The 26059-nt window shown below is 42.1% G+C and overlaps 1 protein-coding gene across 1 annotated transcript; it reads right to left on the minus strand.

Annotated features, from left to right (window-relative positions):
- Window positions 1–390: 390 nt before the first annotated feature.
- On the minus strand, window positions 391–20162 carry MSRB2 (methionine sulfoxide reductase B2). The gene is made up of 5 exons (XM_016124731.2): window positions 20026–20162; window positions 12276–12376; window positions 7088–7164; window positions 2039–2186; window positions 391–1139 (listed from the first exon to the last, which is right to left on the minus strand). The coding sequence occupies exons 1-5, from the start codon at window positions 20141–20143 to the stop codon at window positions 1035–1037; spliced, it is 549 nt and encodes a 182-aa protein (XP_015980217.2). The 5' UTR covers window positions 20144–20162; the 3' UTR covers window positions 391–1034.
- Between the last annotated feature and the right edge of the window lie 5897 nt (window positions 20163–26059).

Below are 26059 nucleotides of genomic sequence, written 5' to 3' on the forward strand. Positions count from 1 at the left end.
AAAATGAAATACATGACAATAACGACACAAATCTGGGAGGGTGTTAATGCAGTTGAAGTGTTCTAAAGTTGGCATTCTTGGACAAGTAGAAAAAAGTAATACTTTTCATATGACCAGAGCAAAGCAACCACTAAAAGAATTAAACAATGCTTTGAAGTTAGTAAAGAGGAAAAAGGAAATAATTGCTTCCTTTCTGTTCGCAAAGTCTCAAAGAAAATGATTTAAACACTTTCCGTAGCAAATTATGGAAGACTCTCAATTTGTAATACGCGTGAGTTGCCCTTAGTGTTAATAGAACCAAATGCCGACTGCCACGTGATCTAATGATTTTTTTTTTTTTGGCATTTGATTTAGGAGTCATTTTTGTAAAAGAGAAAATTCATAGACTTAGACAAGAAGCATAAACATAAATTTTAGTAAATATTTTGACTATTATAAGTCTAACTCTGTAGCCACTTTTATTCATTCTCACTGAAATCTAAGAAGCTCCCGTTGGAACTTATGTGCAGGTAGGAAGGTTAGAACTAGAATGTTCAAGTCCTTCTAAAATTTTGAAACAGAATTCTGCACCGCGTCCATCGCCACGTGTGCCCCTTCTCCGGTCTTCTCCGTGGTGCTTCCTTCAAGACTGGGCTGTTGACTGATGCCGTATTTTCCTTCCTCTTTTCACCTACATCTGTCCATGGAGGACTTAACCTCAATGGAAAGTTCAGGGTAGTCTGCAGGAATTTTTTGGCTTATGGTCCATCAGCCTCTTAATGTCTCCACAGAACGACGTCCTCGGGCCCCAGTCAGAGCCTACAGAAGTCAATCTGATGGAAATGACTGTCCCTCTGTCATTCTGTGAAATTCCATAGTCAAAGCTGGAGTCAGGGTTGCGTTCATTCCGGGTGAACGAATCAAAGTTGTGACTGGCTGGGTATCAGCAGCAAACTTAGCCTAATTTGGTAGTAAATAAAGTCAGTCATTTACATGAGTTATGAAAACTGAGGGTACAAATGAGGGAGTGACAGGGACGGGGACTCAGGAGGAAGTCAGCATCTCCCCGGCTTGAACTTCAATGCCACGCTGTTGATGCAAAACCTCTGACCAGCAGGCCCGGGTCCATCAGGAAACACGTGGCCGAGGTGAGCTGCACACTGCAAAGGAGAGAGGCCTTGGTCACTTCTCCACGGACACAAAGCTCTTCATGTAAAACTGGACAGACGAGCCCCACATGGTCGCCCCACCCCAGTGTCTGGCATCTGTGTGGGGAAAAGTCTAGGGTGTCAGAATTTGACTAAGAAGTGAAAGAAAGCAGAGCACAGCAGCGGTGGACAGCTCTCTGCTTCCTCAGTGGGAACGTGAGCAAGTTTCTGAACTTGGACCTTGATTTACTCACCTATAGAATGGGGATAAACATATCTATTTAACAGAGCTGTTGTGATGATTAATTGCTAGAAGGTATATAAAACATTAATGTAATTTCTGGATAAGCATTCAGCGATGTTTTAGTTGATTATGATTATGATTATTATTTTTTTACCTAAGACTGCTATGTTGATCTGCTTGCCTCTGATATTTTACAAAACCAGAAAATTTGAGCACGAGAATATCAACAGTAATCTGTTGTCTGAATTTAAGCCACTCTCTCCTACTAAGCTCACAGAAGGAATAGTGCACTAATGTCACCTGCAGCGCCACTCTGACAGCTGGTGACATGCCGCAGAGTGGGGAAGAAGGTAGAGAGGTGCCAACCATGCTGGACCTTCCTCCTCCCTGTCCACGTTCAAAAGAATGAAGGGCCAACTCTTCCTTTCAGATCCCCACCCTGCTCCCAGCTGTGGAAGGCTGGAACCAAAGGCTACTCGGAGCGGCGCAGGAAGTCTCTTCCTCTCATCCGCAGCGCCCAGGATGATGGGAGGGAGGGACCAGAAGTGGCGCAGGTAGAAATCCAATGTGCTTCAGTGACCATCACATATGCCGAGGACAAGAGAGCTCTTTGTGGCACTTGGGGCAGCATCAGGGAAAACAAAACAGACAAAACAAAGAAACTCACCTTCTTGCAGACCACCTCCGTGCGAACCGATCCCAGCGAGGTGTCCACGTGTCTCAGGATGCCGGTGTTGCTTTCATCAGAGCCAGACGCACCATGGGCCTCGGAAAACGAAGGCCACCCCGTGCCGGAGTAGTACTTTTTCTCAGAGCTGGGAAAGACATTCCCAACAGTACAGCTGCCACGACTGTTGTGAATGCACATTCTTCCTCCCTCTCTCCTCTGCCAGATCCCAAGGACACCCTGCCCACACGGCACCTTCACTATGAAACGCATCCCACCGCAGTGAAAGGATTCCTTATTACTTTGATGCTAAAGGCTTCCCTCTCAATGTCTGACAAGCACCTAAAAAGGCTAGCTTTGTGAACTGTGTCACATAGATCGAACCCCACGTATTCCAGATGTGGTAAAATGGGGAAATCACAATGAAATAATAGTGGTCGGAGGGTATCATGAGCTTGGCATATCAAGGAAGTGTGAGATCTGATGAATAGCCATTTTTATTGAGGGGAATTTCACGTTATCTAAACATAGCAGCCTGACTGCCTGCGGAGATCCAAAAGCTGCCTGAGCCGTGGGAAACTTGGCAAGCTGCTTCACCGCACTAAGCCTCAGTTTTCTCATCTGTAAAATGAGATAATATCTACCCCATGGAGATGCACTGAGAATGTAAAGAGCTACTCTCCGTGGAGTACATGGTAAATGCTCATGAATGCTCACCATGGTTATTATTATTCATAAATAAGCCTAGTCACTCTGAGTGGAGCAGTGGAGCCTGACCTGGAGAAGGCTCACAGGGATCAGTGCTGCTGAAGGCTGGGGACGGCCAGAGGAACCAGGAGAGGAGGAGGGCGACTAGCAAATCTGCTCACCAAAGACCCACTCCAAGTGCTCTGAAAGATAAGCACTAGGAAGATAGATTTAAATTTTTAAATTGTAGTGAGATAGCTCTAAGGAAAAACGAGAAGAAATGAATTGTATGCCCTACAAAAAAACTGAGCAAAGAGAAAAAACTCTGGTGAATAATGGAATCCCTAGACTGTGATCAGAGACAGGAAGTCAGCGTAGAGCACAAACCCCAGCAGAAGCGTCTAGTGTGATGCAGTGATTCTCAAACATTCTGGTCTCAGGACTTCTAATACTAAGAAATTACTGAGGATCGCTGATGACTTTTGTTTACATGAGTTATGTATATCAATATTTAACAAGTCAGAAGTTATAACTGTGAATTTAAAACATGTACATTATTTTTAAAAATAATTGATGACATAATATAAATAACATTTTTATGACAGATAGTTGTACTTTCCAAATGAAACAAACATTTATGGAGAAGCCTTGCATTGCTCTACAATTCTGCAAATCTCTTTAATGTCTAACTTAGATAAAGGCGATTGAATCGTCATGTGTGCTTCTGCACAGACTGAAGTGGAGGAAGAGGATGTGGCCTTGCGAATACGCAGTTAGAAAACAGGACCCGATCGATCCCCTTAAAGGGTCCTAGGACTTCTTGAGGTCCTCAGACCAGGCTTTGAGAACCACAGGTATGACTTTGAGGAGACAGGGCTTTGACTTTTGAAAGACATGGGTGTGAATCCAGGCTCCGCCTGTCACATCTGTGTGACCTGGCAAGCTATTTATTCTCTTAAAGACTCAGCATCATTATCTTACAGGGCTGCTAGGAGGATTAATTGAGATACTTTCTACATACAGTATCTTAAGTGTAGTGTCAGACACATGGTACAAAAGTCATAGCTATTATTTTTTAATATTAATAATAACAGATATCCATGAAATTTCAGCAGCCAAGGATCCAATGAGAAGACTCTACAGGTTCTTTGGAGGGCTTTTCCATAGGGTCATAAACATTTATCTGTGCCTATGCTGGCCCAGGGGAAAACATCTTAAGTACCTTCTAACCATAGCCTTTCCACTCTCAACGTTACAAACTAGTGATAATTAAAGGAAATTTGATGGAGAATTATGAATATAATACATTTTTAATGAATGAATCTAAGACTAATAAAAAGTAATTTAAAACATTTTATGGGGGGGAAAAAACCCTTTATTGATGCAATTACCAGAATCTGGAGATTCTGTCAAGTAATATGAGGCCATACAAAATGTAAGACTGGCAACCTAAATATTAAGGCCAATTGGAAATCCCAATACATGTATTGAAATGATTAGCAGGTTATAAGGCCCACTCTTGAAAAACCAAAACCATTCTGGATCATCTCTTTTCATGTACTCTTAGAGGGGTTTCTTTTGTTTAGTTTTGTTGTGTTCATTTGCTTTGTTTTTCTTCATCTGGAAATCCCGCAGGTCCCCAAACCAATGGCAAAGGCACCTGGCAATAACTAAAACCATAGTATCTTAGAAGACTTTCTGTTCTTTTGAAGGGAATGAAAGCCTAAAATGAAGGAATGGGAGCCCAAAAAAGGCTGTTACCTACTTATAACGTGTAGGACATTGGGATACAATGCAAAAAAGGAACTAGTGTTAGACTCTCTGCTTTATTCTAAGATTATGGCCATGAAATATGTGATTTTAACAAACACTTCCAGAAGTGGCATTCAAGGGGAGAGAGGAAGCAGGGGAGGGGGCAAAGTCCTAGAATGCCAAGGTTAATGAAGTGAAGCGACAGTCTGGAGTGCTCCGGGGAATGACAACATCCCGCGGGTGTTCTTGACCTTGGAACCCCGGGTGAAAGGTTTCTGACTGGCAGCTCTCCCAGACCGCACACCGCGTTGGTTCTGGGAGACGGCGAGTCCACAGGCGGCAGCGAGCCCCGCTGCCCAGAGGCCGCGGCCACACATCCACTTGACTCTTTACTATTTAGTTTTGGTCGACTGACTTTTCACTTCCTTTTGACTCTATGCAAGCATTTGGAGGAACGTTTATTTTTCTCCAGCCCTGTTCCCTATTATTAAGGCTGGAGACTGCGGACAGGGGGAAGGGAAAGATGAAAGGCAAAACAAGGATATATTCCTAGGACTATCCTCTGGAAAGGGAAGCACACTCAGGAATACAGTCTTCTTTAATCAATTCTTATTAATTAGAATATACTCTCAATATATAGTCATGTCCATAGCCCTAAGAGGGATCTATCTCTAAGGATACATCATGGCTAGAACTGAGTGCTTGGCATGTGCCAGGCATAGTGCTGGGGCTTTTATGTGGTCAGTCACAGCTCAGCTGATCCTCCCAACAGCCTTGTGCGTTCGGTACTACTGTCCTGCTCATTTTACAGGTGAGCAAGCTGAGGCAGAGAGGTTAAGAAACTTGCCCAAGATCATAAGACAATGGACTCAGTATGTACCCTTAAGGCAACCCTAACCACTCTACTACTCTGTCTCTCCTATAGACAAATGCATCTTTAAGAAGAGTATATTCTGGGATCTAAATGATTCTTATGAATTTGTTCTTATTCCTCTTAATCTTGAGTGTAGTAGCAGCAGAAAAATGGAACAGAAACAAACTCGAAAGTCCTTAAGAAAATGAAAACTTTTCAATAAAACTAAATGACTAAAAAAGAAATGAATAGAGTTGGTGAGTTGGCAGTTCAGTAAACTGGCCGCTAGGTACACAGGCCTCTGGCGAGTCATCTGGCTGCCCTGCTAGTCTTGGCTGCTTCACAGCCTTAGTGACTGGGGGCTGGTCACTCAACTTCCTTAATCTGGGCTAGCGTTGTGCTAACACAATAGTCACTGGCCCCGTGTGGCCTCTCAGGTCTCCCTGGATCCAACGTTCTGTGGTTCCAGGCCCGACCCATGCGGGGAGGGGTGGCATTGTGCAGGAGGAAGGTCTCAAGTTTACTAGTGCATAAACTAAAATACCAGTGAAGTAACAGTGTAGCAGAGCGCTCTTACAAGGGTGGCCTCTCGCCTTCTGTCCTCACAGTCCAGCGACAGAAGCCCATCACTTGTCTGTAACAAGGCAGTCCTTTAACTCTTACAACGTGGTTCTTTGGCTAAAAGCAGGTGGCCCTATCAATGTCCTACTTCTCCTCTTTAACAGAAACAGAGGTTATGGCATAATTAATGTCTCAGAAATACGTGTCCCATATTTTACTGTGTCAAAATTAACCTTCCTCTCCTAGTGGTCCCCAGGCCATCTTGGGTTGACTGCCGCCTTAGATATCTTCTCACTGGCCACGGACAGAGTGAATGAGTCTGCGGAAAGGCCTGCCCTTCCGTGAGCATGAAGGAAAATCAATCCTGATCTCTCCTCATCCTTACAGTTGGGGTCTGGCTTTCCAAATTCGGCCCACATTAGCAGGAAAGCCCAGTCTGCCCAAAGCCCAAAGGACATAATGAAGCACTGCCTAATGGAAGATTCACAGAGATGGATTGATTTATATTTTATTCTAAACCAATTTAGGGTTGATGCAAAAGCAAAAAAAAAAATCTTTGAAGTTCTGAAAAACAAGACTTCAAAGATATTTTCCTTCCTTCTTCGGATCTACTTCTTTTTAGACTGTTTTCTGCATGTCTAAACAAAAAAGCCTTTGTTGAGAGATTTCAGATCCTGATTGACTTAAAAGAGGCTTTGAAATCAAGGGACAATTAAATTTACTTTTAGCCACATAGAAGAGGGCATGGTATTCGCTACTGTCAGGCATTGTGGGGAATCTGTCTTCATAAAATTCTACATTTCCTAAATTGAATTATAAACCCATTTTCCCTGGGAGAGATATAGTTTTAATCACATGGCCAAGCAAATACGATTATGGCTTAGATTTCTTTAAATACTTCCCAAGGAAAAAAATTCTAATAGCTTTCTCTTAAAGTGCTCAGCAAGTCTTATTATTTTGCTGTTTCTCAGGAATACAGAAAGGAAGCATATAGGCTAAGAAGTTGCGTTAACTACTGTAAATGCTAGAAATAATAAGACGAGCAAGTATCCTATATAAATAACTCTCATAGTAGCCATGCCAAACAAGGACAAATAACAACATGGGTATGTATTTATCCAAGGCCTCCCAGGAGACAGAGCTGAAGGAATCTGGAGGTGTGTTCCCCTTCAGGATCTCTTGATCCTTTGACTCACCTGAAGAGTGGGTTGTCACAGCACACACAGTGATACATTCCCGATTCCTTGTTATTCAGGTAGATCCCACTGAATGGCTGAAAGTCAATTAGACAGACCATGTTCAGGTTTCTCAGAACAGCAGTAGGAGATGATGTCATGGAATTAAGTCCACGATGAAGTCCCCAAATAAAGGACTTTTTATACTAATTTGACAAAGTACAAATATCACCAGAGAAAAAAATTACCATGTGCCCAACGAAGCAGACTCTGGCCTTGTTTACACCCCGGCCTTTATTGTGCCAAATATTCAGATCGCGACATTAATAATGCCTTGTATTTACATAGCACCTTTCGTCCAGGAACAACAAGGTCCAAGAAAAGGGGTGAGAACAGCGCTTAGACTGTGGAAGATTTCAGTCTCCATTTCAAGTCAATACAATGGGAATCTAGTCTACTAGTGAAAACACCCCGAAGTCTCGAATTAAAGACAGACTAGAAATACCTGAAAAGCTAGCCCGGTGAGATTGGGGTTGTGCCTTTAATGTGCTTCACACAGTGTTTAGGACGCTGTGCACTTAATAAATGTTAAACGATGAGCTAGGTTCTCCCGGTGCCCAAGTGAAGACTTAGATGAGATCACTATGTTAACTGTGGCTTCAGGAGTTTGCAGGTTTTCAAAGGTTTCCGAGGGGAGCACAAGGGAACCTGCACCAATGGCTGAACCAAGGCAATTTTTTTTTAAATGTTATTTTATTTTGCAAAGTGGATTTCACTGTTTAAAAAAAAGAAGACCATTTTTGTCCAATTTCTTTCAGTATCTCCTCTGGCAAAGAAAATTAAGGAAACAGAAAGCTTTGTGTGAGTTGACCAAGAAGCACTGTCCCTTGCTGTGGGACAGAAGAGAAGTGGAGCACGGACGGGCTCACCGGCTCACAGAGCTGCCTTGGGACAGGCGCTGGACTCTTCTGGCTGCTCTAGATACCCCAACTCCACAAATCTGCAAGCCAAACATTCACATTCCCTGTGTGGTGTTAACAGCACACTTTCAGTGAGCTAAATAATGGACAATTTCAAATTAACTTACTGAGCTGACCATCTGGGCACACTTGGATGTTTTTCCTCTTTAAAGACCCTAAACTTAGCTGCAGAAATCTGAACAGCAGTAAGCTGGTCTTTTTACGGCCTGTGCCCAGGATGCCTGATCCCAACTCTGGTTCAAGCAGGCATCTGTACTGAGGAGGCAGTTCCACACCCTCCTGGGCAGACGAGACACGCATGTCCAAGAGCTCCCGGTCCTGAAGTTGGTCTAGAAAAGCCTACTCACAGGATCCAGAAAGTCTGATAAGATCCAAAATATAATTTTGTCATTGAAGAAGACAGTTGGACAGAGGAAGGGACAGGGAACTGGTACTACAGTTGAAAAAAATTTCAAATGAAAAGGAACTCTTAACTGAAATGTTTGATGAAATGACATCTATGCACTGCCTCCCCGCCCAGGATCCTGATGTCTCCCCTTCTCTGATTATATACACATCCTAGCACTTATTTAGGGCCGAACTCAGCTGCCATCTCGCTGTTCATTCTAGTGTCTACCGGAAAACCTAGCATGTACCCAGTGCTGGGCTGGATGGGAAAAAATACCAACCCACAGTTCCTGCACTCAAAGAATGTGCTTCCTAGTTAGGAAGAAGCATTTGAGCTGCCAGTGATAATAGCTCTGGTGGGAAGATGAGCAGGAAGTGTGGGTAGCACCGGTCCCTTTACAACTAGGGAGGTTTCCATGAAGGCTTTCTGTGCCAGGTGATGTGTGAGAGACCAGGGTGTTTTTTTAAAAAACCTTTTATTATTTTTTAACATTGCACAGCTGAAATGGCATTTCTTATAGGAAAATGCCGAAACACTGCTGAATTTTGAAGGATGAGTAAGAGTTAATCAGATGAAGAACTGGAAGAGTATTTTAGATAAGCAGAGCAGCTTGGGCACAGCCCATGTGACAGAACAGGGCAAGGTGGAGAACAGAGAAAGGTGATGCTAGGAAGGCGGAGAGGGCCGCATCAGAAGGGGCTTTGCTGAGACCACGCTAAAGAGTTTAAACATCTCTGAAAATGGGAAGCCACTGGAAACTTAAACTGAGTGTGTGCACAACATCCGCATGAAGAATGGCTTGGAGCAGGGGCAAGAGGACCCTGGAGGCAAACGACAATCAAATGGCCACTTATGCAGGCCTAGATTTAGAGGTGGCGGTAGCAGTGTAAACAAAAAGAAGAGGACAGACTCAGTCATTATTTAGAAGAGAAAACTAACACGACTGACTGTATGGGGGAGGGGAACAGGGTCAAGATGAATGACGTTCAAGATATCCCTGGGGTTGGCAAGGTCTGGGCTAGGGCCTGGACGTTTGTCGAAGCCTAATTCCCAATGTGATAGTATCTGGAGGTGGGGCCTTTGGAAGGTGACTTGGTCATGAGGGTGGAGCCCTCAGGAATGGGATTGGTGCCCTCCTAAGAAAGCTGCTTTCTCTCCATCATGTGAGGACAAGCAGGAAGGAAAGTGGCAAGCCAGGAAGAAAGCTCTCACCAGTCATCGAGTTGCCAGCACCTGGATCTTGGATTTTCTAGCCTCCAGAACAGTGAGAAAAAAATGTTGTTTAAGCCAGCAGTTCCCAATCTTTTGGGCACCAGGGACCAGCGCTCCTATGAGAATCTAACGCCTGATGATCTGAGGTGAGGATGAGGCGGTGATGCTAGGGCCGGGGAGCCGCTGCAGATGCAGATGAAGCTTCACTCACTCGTCTGCCACTCCCCTCCTATAGTGAGGCCTGGTTCCTAACAGGCCACGGTACCAGTCTGTGGCCCAGGGGTTGGGGACTCTGGTTTAAGGCACCCAGTAGTGAGCATTCCGCTAGAGCAGCCCGAGCTGACTATGACAGTATATCTGGGCCAATGGGAGTTTTCCCTTCTTTGATTTGTCATACAGCATACCTGTTGGAAATAGATGAGCCTTGAGAAGGGATATTTTGTAAATAATTTCATATAGATCTATTTACAAAGGTGGGGACAGGGTCAGTGGAAACCAGCAAGGGAAGATGAAGCACCCTAGGCCAGTGCCTGTAAAGATACACTACCCCTACTGGGTCTTCGGCACAGAGGAAGGGGTGGTCACCAGACCCTGACACTGCAGCTGGCGGCGAGGGCTGTCTGCAGTGGCTGCGACCTGCGCTAGGGGACACGGCTCCAGAGAGGACCCTGGACCCCAACTTCTCTCTCTCGGCATCCGATCCGCTCGCATCTCCCACTGGCCAAGCTCAATCAGTAGCCAGAGGGCAAGGGGGTTGGTTACTCTTCTCAGAGCTCGGAGCAGAGCAAAGCAAGTGGAGAGTGAATCCGTAGGGCAGATGGGAGGAGCTGCATAAAGCCTACCTTCTACTGATATCTGACTTTTAGTTAGTGCTCAACCAGGCCGTAAACCCCTTTGTCATACCTAGCAGGGTGTTGGCATATTACTGCTGCCCAATGAAAACATGTGTAACTGAATTGTGAGTCATCAAATAGAAAGTTAAGACATTTTATTTTTCTTTCCTTAGCCTCATGAAGCTAACAAAGGCTTATAGTTCTGCAACATTCTAAAATGTTAAATAAGGAAACAGAGTGAGTGAAAAGGATTTATAACATTAGTTAAAATAATGGATGAGGCTCATTTTGTAAAATGGCCAAACATACAGAGTATATTGCACCATCTGTTTGAGAATCCCACAGATTTACTGTCCTACACATCTGGCAGCTCATCTCCAGGCTCTGTGTAATATACTAAACTCTTCTTGGCTCTGTCCCTGAGAACAGGGCTGGCTTAGAATACTTTAGGAATACACACGACTGTAGAAAGCATCACGTATGGCTCCCTTGTGCCGTCTGCAATAATGGTGAAGTCAGTTTCTTTCCCAGTGAAGGCTGTATTAAAATCCCACCCCCAGCAAGTTTCCAAAAATACTAGTCTTTCACGAAAATCTATCAGGACCTGCTGGCCTAATGACTTTAGTATCAGAGAAGTCAAGGGTGAGACCATGATTATACGGCCGCACGCACACGGACAGCCACCTAAACTTTTCAGGGACTGCTAAGGTCAAGATATACTCTACAACTTTGCAAAACCATTGTGCTATGGTCCACTGTGTGGGGTCTGCTTCACAAATGAAAGCATCTAACAACCAAGTTCAATAGCTATTTTCTAGTGGCCATATTTGGGTCTAAGACAGACAAATTGTTAGGAAATGCAGCACTGTAAAAATGATATTATAATCAGGAACCAATGAGGACTGCTCTCCCAGGAAATGAATGAAAGCTGAGATTGCTGAATGCGGTGTAAATAATGTTTTCACAGCCGTTAATGTTTTGAGTGCCAGACACCATGTTATGTACTAGGCATATACCATCAATGGCAAATGCTATTAAGGAAAAGGACCAGTACACCCAGCTCGGGGCTGAGTAAAGGCTTCCCTGAGGAAATGAGGTTTGGGCTGAGAGCTGAAATGCCGGTGTCAATGAACTGGGGGGACGGCGGTGGGAGAGAACACAGGGTACCGGGGCCATAAGGGAGTAGGGAGCCTGTGGGGGAGGGGGCTGAGAGCTGAAAGGAAAGTGGGGCCAGAGTGTAGAGATCAAGAGGGAAAATGGTGGGTTTGAGGATGGAGGTGGGAGGTAGAGGCAGAGCCTTTAGGGCCTTATTAACTACCTAAAAACTTTCTCTTTACCTCGAAAGCGGTGGGGAGCCAATGAAAGATTCTGAGCAGGGGAGTGATGTGGTCAGATTTGTGTTTTGAAAAGCTTTCTGGTGGCTGTGTGGGGAATGACTAGCTGAGGAGCGAGAATGGTTGTGAGCAGATTGGCTGGAGACTCCTGCAGTCGACAAGTGAGAGGTGGAAGGAACCTGGACCAGTGTGGCAGCAAGAGATGTGGAGAGGAGAAGAGTGAACGGAAAGTTACTTAGGAGGCGGAATAGACAGGCGGGGCGATGGAGGGCGGAGAGCGCCAGGTCCAGAAACCAACATGTTCTGGCTTCTCAACTGGATGGATAATGACGACTTGAGAACAACGGAGCCGACCAGATTTGCAGAGTAGATGATGATGAGTTAAGTGCTGTAACTAGATCCGTTCCAACCCTCCCCTGTCCCTTGCATCTAATCAGAAAGTTGTATATCCACTTAGCTTACAGGTTCAGTTCCTTTTTCTCTGGTGACATAGAATTGCTCTGGAGTCAGCTTCTTTTGCCATTCGCTCTTGGTGAGTAATGGATCATGTTTTGTACAAAACCCTGTATGGTAAATAAGAAATTTTAAATTAAAACAAAAAAGGCACAATGACCTTTTGTTCCTTAACTTCTCTTCTAAAGTGCACTGTCACCCAGCAGAGTCGGTCAGTCCCTTCCCCTCTCCCAGTCCTTTATTCTTCACAGGGACTGGAAAACAAAGTTCTGGTACAAGATACTTTAATTGAGTCATTAGTTTAATAAGAAATGAGGAATAAGCAGAGAGCTTGTTTTCTGGTCTTCCCCTGCCCACCCCCCCCCCGCCCCCCGCCCCCCGCCCCAGGGCATAGAAGCTTAAGAGGCAGCTGAAATATGAAATAATGCAGCATAAATTCTCCTCAGATACCTAAGGGTAGAAATTGATCTTTCTTCCATTACTATGTTGAAAGGAGTAGTTTCTGTCGGATGCAGCTGGGAGTAGTGAGTTATTGGAGAGGAAGGGACATTGAACTGGTGGGTTATTAAACTCCTCTCCCTTGCGGGTTTATAAAGATATCTCTGATTTTGTTTGTCAAGGGAGGTCTTTATTAAAAAATCTTGAGTGGAAAAAAGAAGAGACTCCTATAGCATATCCTCCTGAAAAGGAAACTGAGACCCACCTTAATCTATTCTTACACGTAACAGTTTTCATCCACATTTTGTTTCCTTTCTTTTGCTCTCTCTGGATTTTATCTTACTACTTTTATGCCAATGAATGCAAACAAAGTAACTAGGACAATACAGCATTTGTGATCCATAGCCTGCAGAGGGCCAACTAGTAGTTATATGCAGCTTTTCGACACCGTGTCCCAAGCCCAGGCTTGTTCCAGGGTCAGTTGTACTCTCTTTAGCTAAAGTGTGTGTGTGTGTGTGTGTGTGTGTGTGCGCGCGCGCGCGCGCGCGCGCGCGTTGGGGGGAGGGTTAAAGCCCAACTATACAATAAAAGTTTTAATCATTCAACATTAAAATTTGAAAGGCTCTCATTATCTGTCCACTGCAGTTTATAAACGAGAACATAGAGGCCCAAAGGGTGAGTGACCTGACCACAGCAGTGACTGTGAAATGTCAAATACCTGTGATGTCATCACCACATGTCAGACATGTCAAAGTCATATTTGAAATTCATTTTTGATTATGAAAAATTGCTAAATATTCTCTCAACAAGAAAAGACATATCTTCGTCACAAGGTCAAAATAGTGTACGATAGGGTATTTTCGGTATTGCATATTATTGATTGCTTACGGTCATTTACATTTTATTAAAGGGTTTTTACCTGTTAAATATATTACAAGTTATCCTTTCTTAAATAGTTTTTATAAGGCTCCAGGGATTTCTTTTTTACTGTGGAAATATACCTCTCAAATTTTCCTATGGGAATATAGCTCAGTTATACACAGTTTTTCAGAAACTCATCTCTTGGGGAGCAAAGCAAAATGTATTTATGTGACAATTATTACTCCTCAGTGGCTTTTAGAGTTAACATGAAGAATGTCAAGTAATAAATGGAGAGAGAATTATACAAATTTTAAAATCATCATTTTTATAATTGCTAAAATAACTAACTCAAATAAGAATCATCAGGGGATTCTAAACCTCTCAGGTGAAAGACTGTTGAAGAATGAAACAGTCAAACATTTTCAAAATATAATCACAAAGATTATTAGTTACAAGGAAGAAAATATGCTCGTACATGGAAAAATCTAGAAGTCACCACCTTAACCAAGCAAGCAAAGTTAGCATCAGCCAGCGGTGGGGCAAGCTGACACCAAGTGCCTCCAGGTGTGACACCTGCCACCGCTCTGAATCTGCTCTCGGAGAGCTCACCGAGGACCTCTGAGTGAGGCCTCGGGACACTTCACCCCTATCTCGTTTACTTCTCAGGAGTGCTGACACTCTCCCTTCTGGGGTAAATTCTATTCCCTTGGCTTCCATGACATCGAATTCTCTTGAGTCTCCAGTTATTTCCTCAGTATTCTTCAACTCCCCTTTCTTTAGCCACGCCTGGAACCTTGGTGTGCTTCAGAGGATACAGGGGTAAAGCAAATAGACAAGAACCACTGCCCTTATAGAGTAGAGGGACCATTAAATAAGAATGTACAACTAGAGGTTATTTTTCAAAAATAACAAAGGAGATTAAAGAGTGAGAATGTGTGTGTAAATGTATTTGTCTGTGTGCGTTGAGTATAAGCATATGCACACACACACACACACACAATTTCAAAAAGGAAAGGCCTAAGATGACATATTGGCAAAGACTCAAAGGAAATGAACAAACACGCCGTGTGAACGCATACCTACAAGAGCATCGCAGGCAAGAGGAAAAGCAGGTGGGCTGGACCTTGCATGTTGATGGACAGCAAGCAGGCCAGAGCCACTGGGGTGGCGTGATGAGGGGAAGGCTAGTACAAGTGAGAACAGAAAGGTAAGGGGGGCCCAGGTCATTTAGGGCCTTAAAGGCTATTGCAAGGATGCTGGCTTTTACTCTGAGTGAATTATGAGAGTTAGCAGAAGCATGGCACGATCTAACATATTTTAAAAAGGATTAGTGGCTGACAGGGCAAAGGCTGAAGCCCAGAAACCAGCATGAAGGCGACTTGAATAAGCTGGCTGAGAGATGGATGAGACGGAGAGCATGAGACAAAGAAAAGAGCTGGGGTCACGACCCCACGACTTTAGTCAAGCACTGGAAGTCGGGGCAGACAACAGGAGAAGTAGATTGGAATGCCTGGTTTTGGATGTAAGTTTTAAAATGTCGATTAGATATTCAAAGAGAGATACAGGTAGACAATATATGTAGGATACAGGTAGGATATATGGACTTAGAATTCAGGGAGATGCCCAAGGTAGAAATGTCAAAATTTGGGACTCCTCAGCATTAAGATGTTATTTAAAGCCATGAGACCGGAGGTCCCCAAAGCAGTGAGTATAGAAGAACAGAGGGGCCCAAGGGCTTGACTCGGAGGCACTCCAAAATATACAGGTTGAGGATGTGAGGAGGAACAGAGATGGGAAGGAAACCGCAAGAATGTGGTATTGTGGCTGCTAGGTATTTAAAGAAAATGGCACAATCTACTGTGTTGAGAGACCATGAAAGAGATGACTGCTAGCTGACCATTGAGTTCAGCAATGTGGAGATCACTGGTGACCTGAAAAGAGCAGTTTAGGTGAAGTGGAAGTGAATCTGATTGGAATAGATTTAATGAGAGGAAGGAAGGGATACTGTGCTTACAGATCAGTCATTTGTGGAGTTCTAGAGATAGCTGGAAGAGAAAGTGAGGTCAAGAGCATGTTTTAACAAAAAATGAGAAAAATCACAGTATTCCAGTTTGCTGATGGGAATGATCCAGTGAAGAGGATGAACTGATGACGTAAGAGAGAAAGGGGAGGATTGTGGAACTACTCTTTACCTTGAATAGACTAAATATGGGAGACCAATCAAACTGAGAAAACTTTATTAACTACATGAGCTTTAGATAACTATTCAAGATGATGATAAAGGAGTTTTACAAAGCAATGCAAGCTTAACCGCCAACAGTATGGTGGGAATGTCTTTAAATCATTTTAGGCTGGGTTACTTGTTTTTGTTTTAAGAACAAGTAGGATCACAACTGGTTTTAATGGGTGTGGGTTATTTGTTTAACCAAAAGGGAAACAGAAGACATTCCATTTCAGGTAGCTTAAAAGACAGGTAGATGTATATATAAGCCTTGTACTTAGGGCAAGAAGCCAAAAGAAGGCCAGTGCCATTGTGTTAGAGTGATCTAGGCTGGGTCCTGTCATACAGGGGCATCCCAAATACTGAAAATATAAAGGTAAAAGAAAGAACAGGCTTTGCTAGTTAGAATTAACTATTCTTGATTCCTCCTCCCAGAATCTAAACTCTGGTCGTGAGGGGAATTTGTGAAATCTGAACCTTGGCTAAAACTGACACTTGTCAAGGAATATCTGTCCTTTGAATATCTGTCGTGCCATGTTGCTCCACATGTATTAAAAGATCTTGCATTATTTTCATGGATTTCTAAGAGGACGACTGACTTTTGGTTACCTTTTGGGCAGGAACTGGAATAGGAGTAGAGAAAAAAAAAATCATTGTCTCCTGGAAACACTGCTCTTAGTGTCTTTCAACATGTAATACAATATAATAGTTGACACTAGAAAGTGGGAATTCAAGAAGGGCTACAGTTCAGTGGGTCTCCCATGCTTCCGCTTTGAGCCTAAGGCGTGAATCCTATACGGCGTCCGGCTCCCCCTCACCAGCTCTGTATTTACCACACCTGTTAGAGAGTGACTGCCTGTTTTCAGACACCCATCTTCATCTTCTGCCCTTTTTTTTTTTAAATTTGTAATATTTTTATTGTTAAACAAAAGAATTACTCCTTCATCTAAATACAATAAGTACATTTTTATGGCTCTTCTAATCCTTATCTATCTGTACCTTTTACACTATTATTGATGTGTCTGAAAGGTTTCGTCAGTGGACCACAATGTTCAGACTAGTTGATGATGAAGCAATTGAAACACCAATTACGCAACACTTAGTTGTAGATCTGCCAGCCTGGATGACTGTGTCAAGGGCAGACAGACTCTACCTTGATAGCAAAATGACAAATGGTCATTTGGGTGCTCTCAGGTCAGGATATATGTGGTCCACAACACTTAAAAGAGGTTTAAACTGGGTGTTAGGAGCTGAATTGTCACCTGCCCTTCAATTTATACGTTGAAATCCCAACCCTCAGTATCTTAACATTTAATCTTTAAAGAAGTGATTATGTTAAAAAGAGGCCATTTGGATGGGCCCTAATCCAATGTGACTGGTGCCCTTATGCGAAGAGGAAGAGTGTACACTAGGGATGTGAAAGTAGAAAGAAAAGGCCACCTGCAAGGGAAGAAGACAGGCCTCAGGAGAAACCAACGCTGCTGACACTTTGATCTTGGACCTGCAGACTCCAGAACTGTGAGGAAATACACTTCTGTTGTTTCAGTCACCCAATTTGTGGCATTTAGTTATGACAGCCCCAGCAGACTAATTCACTGTGCTTTAGGCAACGACTAGATTGAATGAAAATTGCATTATGAGTAAATTCTGTGCAGCTTTGCCAAACAGCAATTTAGGCACACATACATACAACACACAACAAGGTCTCACTTGGGAATGGGTAATGCCTTTTGGGCACCAGCGGCCAGAGAAAAGGATTCAGCGTTGGTTTCTTTGTCCTTTGTGTGTGTGTGCGCATGTGTGTGCACGTGCGTCCACGCGCACGTGCATGCATGCACACACACACGCTGGTGTTTTCTGTCTTCAATCCACATCACTTGCACCTCGTGAGGGTCCTTTGAGGGACTGTGTGTCTTTCAGATTCCTTCTGCATTCTCTTGTTAGCTGCACTACCCAAAAGTTTGGCTGTTGCTGCATTCATTGTCTACACAGCTCTACCTTGAACTATGCTTTGATGAACTTGGATTCCTTGAGGTTCCTTTCTCTCTTGTGCTGTGATTTGCACAGGCTATCTTTCTTGTTGAGAACCATACGTTCCATGAGGTGGGCCTTGATTTGCTCATCTTTAAGGAAACACACACTCATTTGGTCATCCACTGGTTACATCCAGAATGGTTTTGCTAAGCATTCTGGGGCCACAGTTGCTATACTGCCAGTTGTCACATGTGAGCCACATTTGTTTGAATAAAAACTTGTTGAATACTAAGGGAACCTATTAGGAACTGGCATAAAAAGAATTCCCAGCCCACTCTAACTTGCAGAACTAATCTCTCTCACAAGAGGGAATGGACTGTTTTAACCTTATGTCAGGATAGTCTCTAGCAGATTATCTCTTGAAAGAATGTTTTCCTAAAAATAAAAAATAAAAAAAAGATTGTTTTTATCCAGGACAGTTCTTACTATCTTCTTTTAATTTTCTCTGTTGTCAGTCTGGATGACAAAATCACAGGGGCTTTGCCCCTTGCATATCAGAAATCCCAGTTCTGGAGAACAATCCTCTGTTACTTTCAACATCTATTTATCGTTGCTTTCTTTCTCAACCTCCCCCAAGTCCACACCGTGGGTTAAATGTGGCTACATTTTCTTTCTTTCCATTTATTTATATAATTATAACATTTAGTTTGTACTGACTGTCAATCATTGTGATAAAGCTTTTTAAACTCTTCTTTTTCCATTTATTCTATACAAAATACTCTATTACCATTATCCATATTTTATAGAAGAAAAAGCAGGTTTAGGCTTACCAAGTTCAAGGCGTGCCAAAGACACAGAACCAATAAGTGACACTGTCCACACCGAAGCCCTTAACCACAAAACTATTACTTGTTTATCATTTTTAATGAATGCAAAATAGTTTCTTTGAACTTTCATGGCTTATATAAGCATTCCTTAACTGATGGGTATTTGGGTTATAGCCAGTTTCTGGTTCTTAAGAGTAGTGCTCTTTGCACACGCATAGTTTTCTTCTTTTGAATTATTTCCTTAGGATAAATGTCCAGGAGGACGTGTCTGATAAGTTACACAACTCCTGTTATGTTTTGGTGTCTGGCCAAATTTTAATGTCGCTAAAGAACTTCACGTCCAGGGCCATTCATCAGGCTGTTTCTGACAGCACTGAGTACAAAGTTAAGGACAAATTTCCGCTGAAACCACTAGCCTACAAAGGGGAAAGGAGAGCTCCTGCCCACAAATGTTTCCATCACCTGCAGTTCTCAGCAAACACGGTTAGTGCACAACAAATATGATTGATTATTAAAGACACCGGGGTTCTAAAGGCCATGAATGGAAGCCATGCTGGATCGGCTGTCACTACACAATGCTAGTGTTTTTATTTATTTCACACTACTTTCTGAAAACCTCAGGGAATAAAAAAAAGAAAAAGAAAAGAGTTCCAAGTAACTGGGTACATTTTCAGCAGTTAGGTATCTCTAAATATCTTCCATGGACACAGAACTGAACTAGATTCAGAGATGGGACAGCTGTGCAGTTGCCCAGTAATCTGAAACATACCTGAAATACAGGTAACTCTTTAGTAAAAAATGAAATGTAAATGTGCCCCAATCCGCTAGAGGAGCCAGAAGCATTCTGCAGAAAACGCACACTCTCCTCTCTGGTCTACCTCACTGCCACTGACAATGAGAGGGGGTAAAGGGATACTGCGCTCAGAGATCAGTCTTTCGAGGAGTTCTAAAGGTAGGTAGCATGAAAGGAAAGTGAGGTCAAGGCTCCTAAGTCCCTATGTCTCCCTGGGTCCAGGAAACATACACAGAAATAGAGCAGGGCAGGAAGACAATCCACATGAACCCAGAGTCTGAACTGCCTGTTTCCAAGGACTAAAAGCAGAGTTCGAAGCGGAGACGCCACAAAAGGCGAAGGGCCATCACAGGACACCGCGCGGGGTCTGACTCCACCACCGCGGTTCTTCACCTGGATTCCCAATATAAGCGTCAGGGGGTCCGGAACCCGATATATTATGCGAAATGAAAAAAAAAATGTGTGAACGTTTAAGAAGCAGACTTTTCTTCCAATTACCCCAGGGATCAATGACTCTCCGCTTCTGCCCCTCCAAGTTTACAACCCACTGTCCCAGCCGGGTCCACAAAGACCACTCGGGCTCCCAATTCGCGGCGAGTCAAGTGAAACTGAAAGGCGGCGGGGCCTGCGAGACCCGCGTCCTACCTGAGTCCCCGTGTTCGGCCCTCGTGCCGAGGTCACCGCTGACCCGTCCGCCCCGCAAAACCCGCGGAAGCTCCTTTCGGAAAGGTTGGGCCCAGAGGGAGCGCAGGACGTACGCCATAATGCCGCCGCCCGCAGTCCCCGCCCACCACGGCGACGCCCCGCCCCCGTGCCGCCCGCAGTCCCCGCCCACCACGGCGACGCCCCGCCCCCGTGCCGCCCGCAATCCCCGCCCACCGTGGCGACGCCCCGCCCCGTGCCGCCCTCCGACCCTACTCACCGCTCTGCCTCAGCCTCCCACCGACCCATTCGCTCCACCTTCTCTTTCAGACCCCTCTGCGTCCCGCAAGACCCACCTCCAGCGCTGCGCTTTTGCGCCACAACGCACGTGCCTCTCCACCCCCTCCTGCTCCTACCTGGGTCCTCCCTGGCCCCCTATTCCTTTGCCCTGTTTGGTGCCTCCTGTCCCCTCCCTTACTTCCTGCTCCTGCCCTCTCCTACTTTTCCCCTGGCCGTGCCTCGCACCACTCCCGCTCACTCCACTCCTCCCAAACCCAAACAATGGTCTGTTTTAGTTTGTTTGCATTTTTTAGAATTGTATATAAAGGGAAATATCGATTAGTTTGCATTTTCTTGAGTTAAATATAAATGGAATTGTACTATATATTTTATCTACCTTCTTTCGATCAGCATAATTATTTTGGCATTCATTCATGTATTTGAGTGTAACAGTTGTTCATTCCTTGTTAGTGCTGAGTAGTATTCCATTTATGGATATACCGCATCGTATGTATCTATTTACCTGTTGATAGACATGTATATTGTTTCCAATTTTTCTTTATTAGAAATAAAGCTACTGGGATGGGCCTGTACAAATCTCTGTATGAACATGTGCTTTTTTTTCTTTCTCTCCAGTAAATACCTGGAAATGGAATGGCTAGATTATAAATTAGGTGTAACTTGTAAAGAAATTATCAAAATGTTTTCTAGAATGGTCGTTTGCCTTTAGCCATTCTAATAGTATGTAGCGCAATCTCATTGTGGTTTTATTTTGCATTCTCAAATAGTTAATCATGTCGACATTTTCATATGCATGTCATATATCTTTTCTTTAGTGAAGCATCTGTTCAAATCTTTTGTCCATTTATTATTTGGCTGTTTTCTTATTTTTGAGTTCTTTATGTATTCTTGATATAAATCTTTTATCAAACATATGCTTTACAAGGATTTTCTCCTAGTCTATGGCTTGTATTTTCTGTCTTCTAAAAGTGTCTTAAGAAGAGCAGAAGATTTCAATGAAGTCCAGTTTATTGTTGTTTTCCCCTCATATCGATAATGCTTTTTAGTGTTACAGTTAAGAAATTTTGCCTAACTCATTTTTCTCCTATGTTTAAAGTTTTATAGTTTGGTTTTACATTAAGGTCTATGATCCATTTTGAGTTAATTTTTGCATATGCCAAAATTTTTGGTTTATTTTTGTTCTTATTTTTTGTTTTTGCATATGGGTATCCAATTGTTCCAGCACCATTTGTTGAAAAGACTACTCTTTCTCTACTGAACTGCCTTTAAATTGCTGTCAAAAATCAGCTTTCCATCAATATGTGTATATTTCTGGAATTCCTATTCTGTTCCAGCCATTGGTATGTCTATCTTTATGTCAATTCCACAATGTTCTGATCACTGTGCTTGGAATCAACTAGTTTCAGCGACGAATTTTCCTGTTGTTTTCCAAAGTCATTTTGGCTGTTTAGATTTTCTGTGTTTCAACATAAATTTCAGGTTTAGCTTAAGTTCTACAATTTTGACTGGGGTTGCATTGACTCTATCCATACATTTGGGGAGGATTTATATAACAATATTGAATTCTCTGACCCATGTATGAGATATGCTTCTCAATTTATTTAGGTCTTCTTTGATTTTTCTCAGCACTCTTTTGCAGCTTTCAGTGTATAGATTTTACATAGCTTTTGATAGGTTTATCCTGAAGTATTTCGTATTTTGATGCTATTTATTGTTTTATTAATTTCAATCTGTTTTAAATTTTGAATATAGATTTGTGTACTGATTTTGTATTCTGAAACTTTGCTAAGCTCATGTCTTGGTTCTAATAACATTTTTATAGATTTTATCAGATTTTCTACATAGACAACCGTGTCGTCTGTGAAGAAAGAATTTTAGTTTTCCTTTCCAATACAGATGCTTTTGATTATTTTTTCTTTCATTATTGCACTGGCTAAAATCAATGTTGAGTAGAAGTCATGAGAATGAACATTCTTGTCTTGTTTCTGATCTTAGAGAGAAAGCATTCAGTCGTTCACATTAAGTATGATGTTAGTTATAGGTTTTTCGCCGATAAGGAATCTATCAGATTAAGGAAATTCCTATCTATCTGTAGTTTGCTGAGAATTTTTATCAGGAAAAGATGTTGGATTTAAATCAACTGCATTTTCTGCAGCTATTAAGATAATCATAGACTTTTTTTTTCTTATTTTATTTATTTTCAAATGTTAAACCAATTTAGAATTCATGTGATAAACCTCACTTTGTTTTATTATTCACTTTATATATTATTGGATTTCACAGATTAAAATTTTGCTTGGAATTTTTGCATCTGTGATTACGAGGGATAATGGTTTGCAGTGTTCCTTTTATTGTAATATCTATCAGGTTTGTATCTGAGTACTAGGGAAACTGATTCAGATCCAGGGAAGTTAAGTAGTTTGTCCATGGCCACACTGCTTGTTAGTGGAAGAGTTTGTAAAGTTCCCCTAAGGTTTAGGATTTAGAAACTATTGAGGAATAGTGGAAGTTAGCACATGACATTATGAGAAAACATGGAGTCCTGTCTAAGATCCAATTCAGGATATCTCACGTTTAAAAGATTCATGACCTTGGTCAAGTATTTGATCTGTCTTAGCTTCAGTTTCTTTATCCCTAAAATAGAGTTATGATAAGAATTAGGGGTGATATATATTAAAACACCTAGCAAACTCTCTGGCACATAGTTGGTTTTAATAAATGTTAGTAATTGTTATGAAGATTTAATTAGGAAGGCAATGATGGATAAGAAGAGTTGATAATCAATCCATGCTTGCAATTCTGTGCATCCCACAGTCGCAGAAAGACATTCTAAATACAAAGGAAGACCCTCCCTCCTTCCTTGCTGCACTTCTCCCTCAAACCTGCTATGGGAACTCTTGTTGCATCTTTGCTCAGGCCCTTTCTGGTCTTGAAATGCTCCCTCTGCCCACCACCATTTGTCTATATCCAATTTAACCATCAAGGCCACATACTAATCTCTCTCGTTAGCTGTATTGTCTTAGCCTGAACAAAATATCACTTTATGTTTTGCCTTCCACCTTATACACTGTGTGGAAAAAGACTACTAGTTGCCTGCCCAGTATCCATTCTTCCCTCTTATTTACAATCATATTTATATTTTTTATTTTATTGTAGGTAGCAATGTGCCTAGCTAAAATGTTACACCCCCCTGCTAGCTCCCTTGCAGCTAGTGCTGGTCATTTCACAGAGTCTGAGCAATGATAGAAGCAGATGTCACCAGAAGGCTTCCAGAAAAATTAGTTAAAGAGGACCTGACTCGGCACCAGCCTTTTGCTCATTTTTTTTTTCTGCCTGGAAATTAGTCAAGATGGCTAGAGTGCTAGCAATTTTATGATATATGTGATGATGAGACCAGCACCCTCATATCAAAGTAGATGTCAGGAAGGGGCCTGTGTGCCTGATGACACTGCGGAACTGGCATAAGGTCCCTGGGTCACCTATTTTCAGACTTCCCATTATGTGAGAGACAAATCCATATTTTCTTTAAACCACTGTTATTTGGATTTTCTGTTAGATGAAATTGATACGCTCTATATCTGGTGTCTTGAATTTGATTGTGAGAATCTCTTAGAAGGCAAGATTCTGCAACCTTATCTTTTCGTGCATCTAACATACTTCCCTGCAGACTCTAAGTGCACGAGAAACAATTATTCATGATAAAAATCCTTTAAAAGATTAGAGTGGCCCAGAAAAATGGGAGATCAGTTCAAAAGCCATTTTGCTTTTCCCTATTGAAAAAACCATTCAGGAAAATATGATGGAATGGAAGAAACCATTTGCCCAAAGTTGAAGATCATGCTCATTTTTTCTACTACGATCTAGAAAATTCCTAGAAATGAGTAAATTGGAATATACCTAATATCTGTAAAAGGTAGTTTTAAAGTGTTAAAGGCAGTGAATGAAGACTTGAATATACATTTCGTGATAGAAAACGTGTAGAATAAGATAGGCCCTGGGTTTTTTTGTTTCTTTCTTTCTTTCAGCTTTGTGCCCAACCAGATACAGATTTCTAGGTCTTAGTCTGACCATTTGTTTCTGGACCTTGGGTTGATCATCTATAAAATAGTATGAGCAAAGGAGGGTGGCCTAGAACCAGAACTTGAATGATATCTAAACTCTCTTAAGTCTGTAATCAGATGATTTGGGGTTAAGAATATAAAGATACACTCTCCTGCTGACCGGAAAGTTGAAATGGTGAAGAATAAAATAATGTTCAAGTTAATTGATAAATTTTTTTCCCCTTTTTAATTCTCCTCCTCACCCCCGACTTCCACCCCTGACCTATGGATGTTACCATTTCCCCTTAAGAACTGGATCTCTGAAGGTGGGGCATCTCCTCCCACACACTCGTGTGTGCACCTGGGGCCTGGCACACCTAGGGTATGGTGCGTGGCACCTGGGACACAAGCCCAGGACCTTCTGCATGTAAAGCAGGTGTGCTAACCACTACACTATGGAGCCACCCCAAGTTAATTAATAAATTTAAGCAATATCATTTATAATTCCACTGGGTTACTTTATAGAAAATGACAAAATAACAATAAAGTAAATGTGAAAAAAGTACATTTTTGTGATGAAAGTAATACTGGAGAATTGGCCTCACCAGATATTAAAGTGTCTTATTAAGGAACAGTAGTTATCAAAATGGCCTAACCAAAAATTAGCCCAAAAGATAAAGTAGAGATTTCCTAAATTACTATGTATCTCGTCTATTATAAACAAAGGAATGTAAAATTATTCAATATATGTTTTGGGGAAAAGTGACATGGGAAAAATAACCTTAGAGTCTAAGGCTTAGACTGATAACTCACTTCAACCAAAAGGATTAATTTTTTATTTAAATATAGCATCATACGCATGTATACATACATATGAAATAAAACAATGCTACACTTACCCATTTTGGAAAAAAAGGATTTTGGGTAATGGAAGTAATAAGAGGAATCAGTAATGAAATTATAAGGTTGACTAGTTCATGTACACTAAAATACATACATACATACATACTTACATACATACCCCAAATTAACAAAAACTGATTCCTGTATTGGGCTCCCCAGAGACACAGAACTAGTAGAAGATATATATATGTATATATATATACACATATATATATTATATGTGTGTATATATACATATACGTATATATGTGTGTGTATATATGTGTGTGTATATATGTGTATATATATACATATATATTTGTGTGTATATATACATATATATGTGTATATATATAAATATACACACATATAATATATATATACTCTCTATATAGATACTGGCTCACATGATTGTGGAGACTGAGAAATCTGCACGCTGGATGCCCAGGAAAGCCAGTGCTGTCACTCAAACACCTGAGAGCTGGAGAGCCTCACTGTCTTGATGTAAAGGCCTGGGAACCAGGTATACTGAGAGCAGAAGACCGATGTCCCATCCCAAGCTGTCAGGCAGAGTGCAAATTAACCTTTCCCTTCCTTTTTGTTCTATTCAGGCCCTCAATGGATCAGACGATGCCCTGCCCCCACTTTGGGGAGGGTTCAGAAACATCCTCATAAACACACCCAGAAATTATGTTTAATTAGTTATCTGGTCATTACGTGATCCAGTCAAACTGACACAGAAAATTAACCATCACAGTTCCAAATTGGAAAAACCAAAAGGAAAACAACAGGGGAGCATTGTTATAACCTAGAAG

The sequence above is a fragment of the Rousettus aegyptiacus genome, unplaced genomic scaffold (genome assembly GCF_014176215.1).
Source record: "Rousettus aegyptiacus isolate mRouAeg1 unplaced genomic scaffold, mRouAeg1.p scaffold_m13_p_10, whole genome shotgun sequence".
Lineage (NCBI taxonomy): Eukaryota > Metazoa > Chordata > Mammalia > Chiroptera > Pteropodidae > Rousettus > Rousettus aegyptiacus.

Excerpts from the sequence above, each read along its gene's own strand:
- MSRB2 (XM_016124731.2), bottom strand. The coding sequence starts at position 20,143 with ATGGCGTACGTCCTGCGCTCCCTCTGGGCCCAACCTTTCCGAAAGGAG. Across the intron at positions 7,165-12,275 it reads GAGAAAAAGGAACTGAACCT|CCATTCAGTGGGATCTACCT; the intron begins GTAAGCTAAGTG and ends ATTGACTTTCAG. Across the intron at positions 1,140-2,038 it reads CGGAGGTGGTCTGCAAGAAG|TGTGCAGCTCACCTCGGCCA; the intron begins GTGAGTTTCTTT and ends TCTCCTTTGCAG.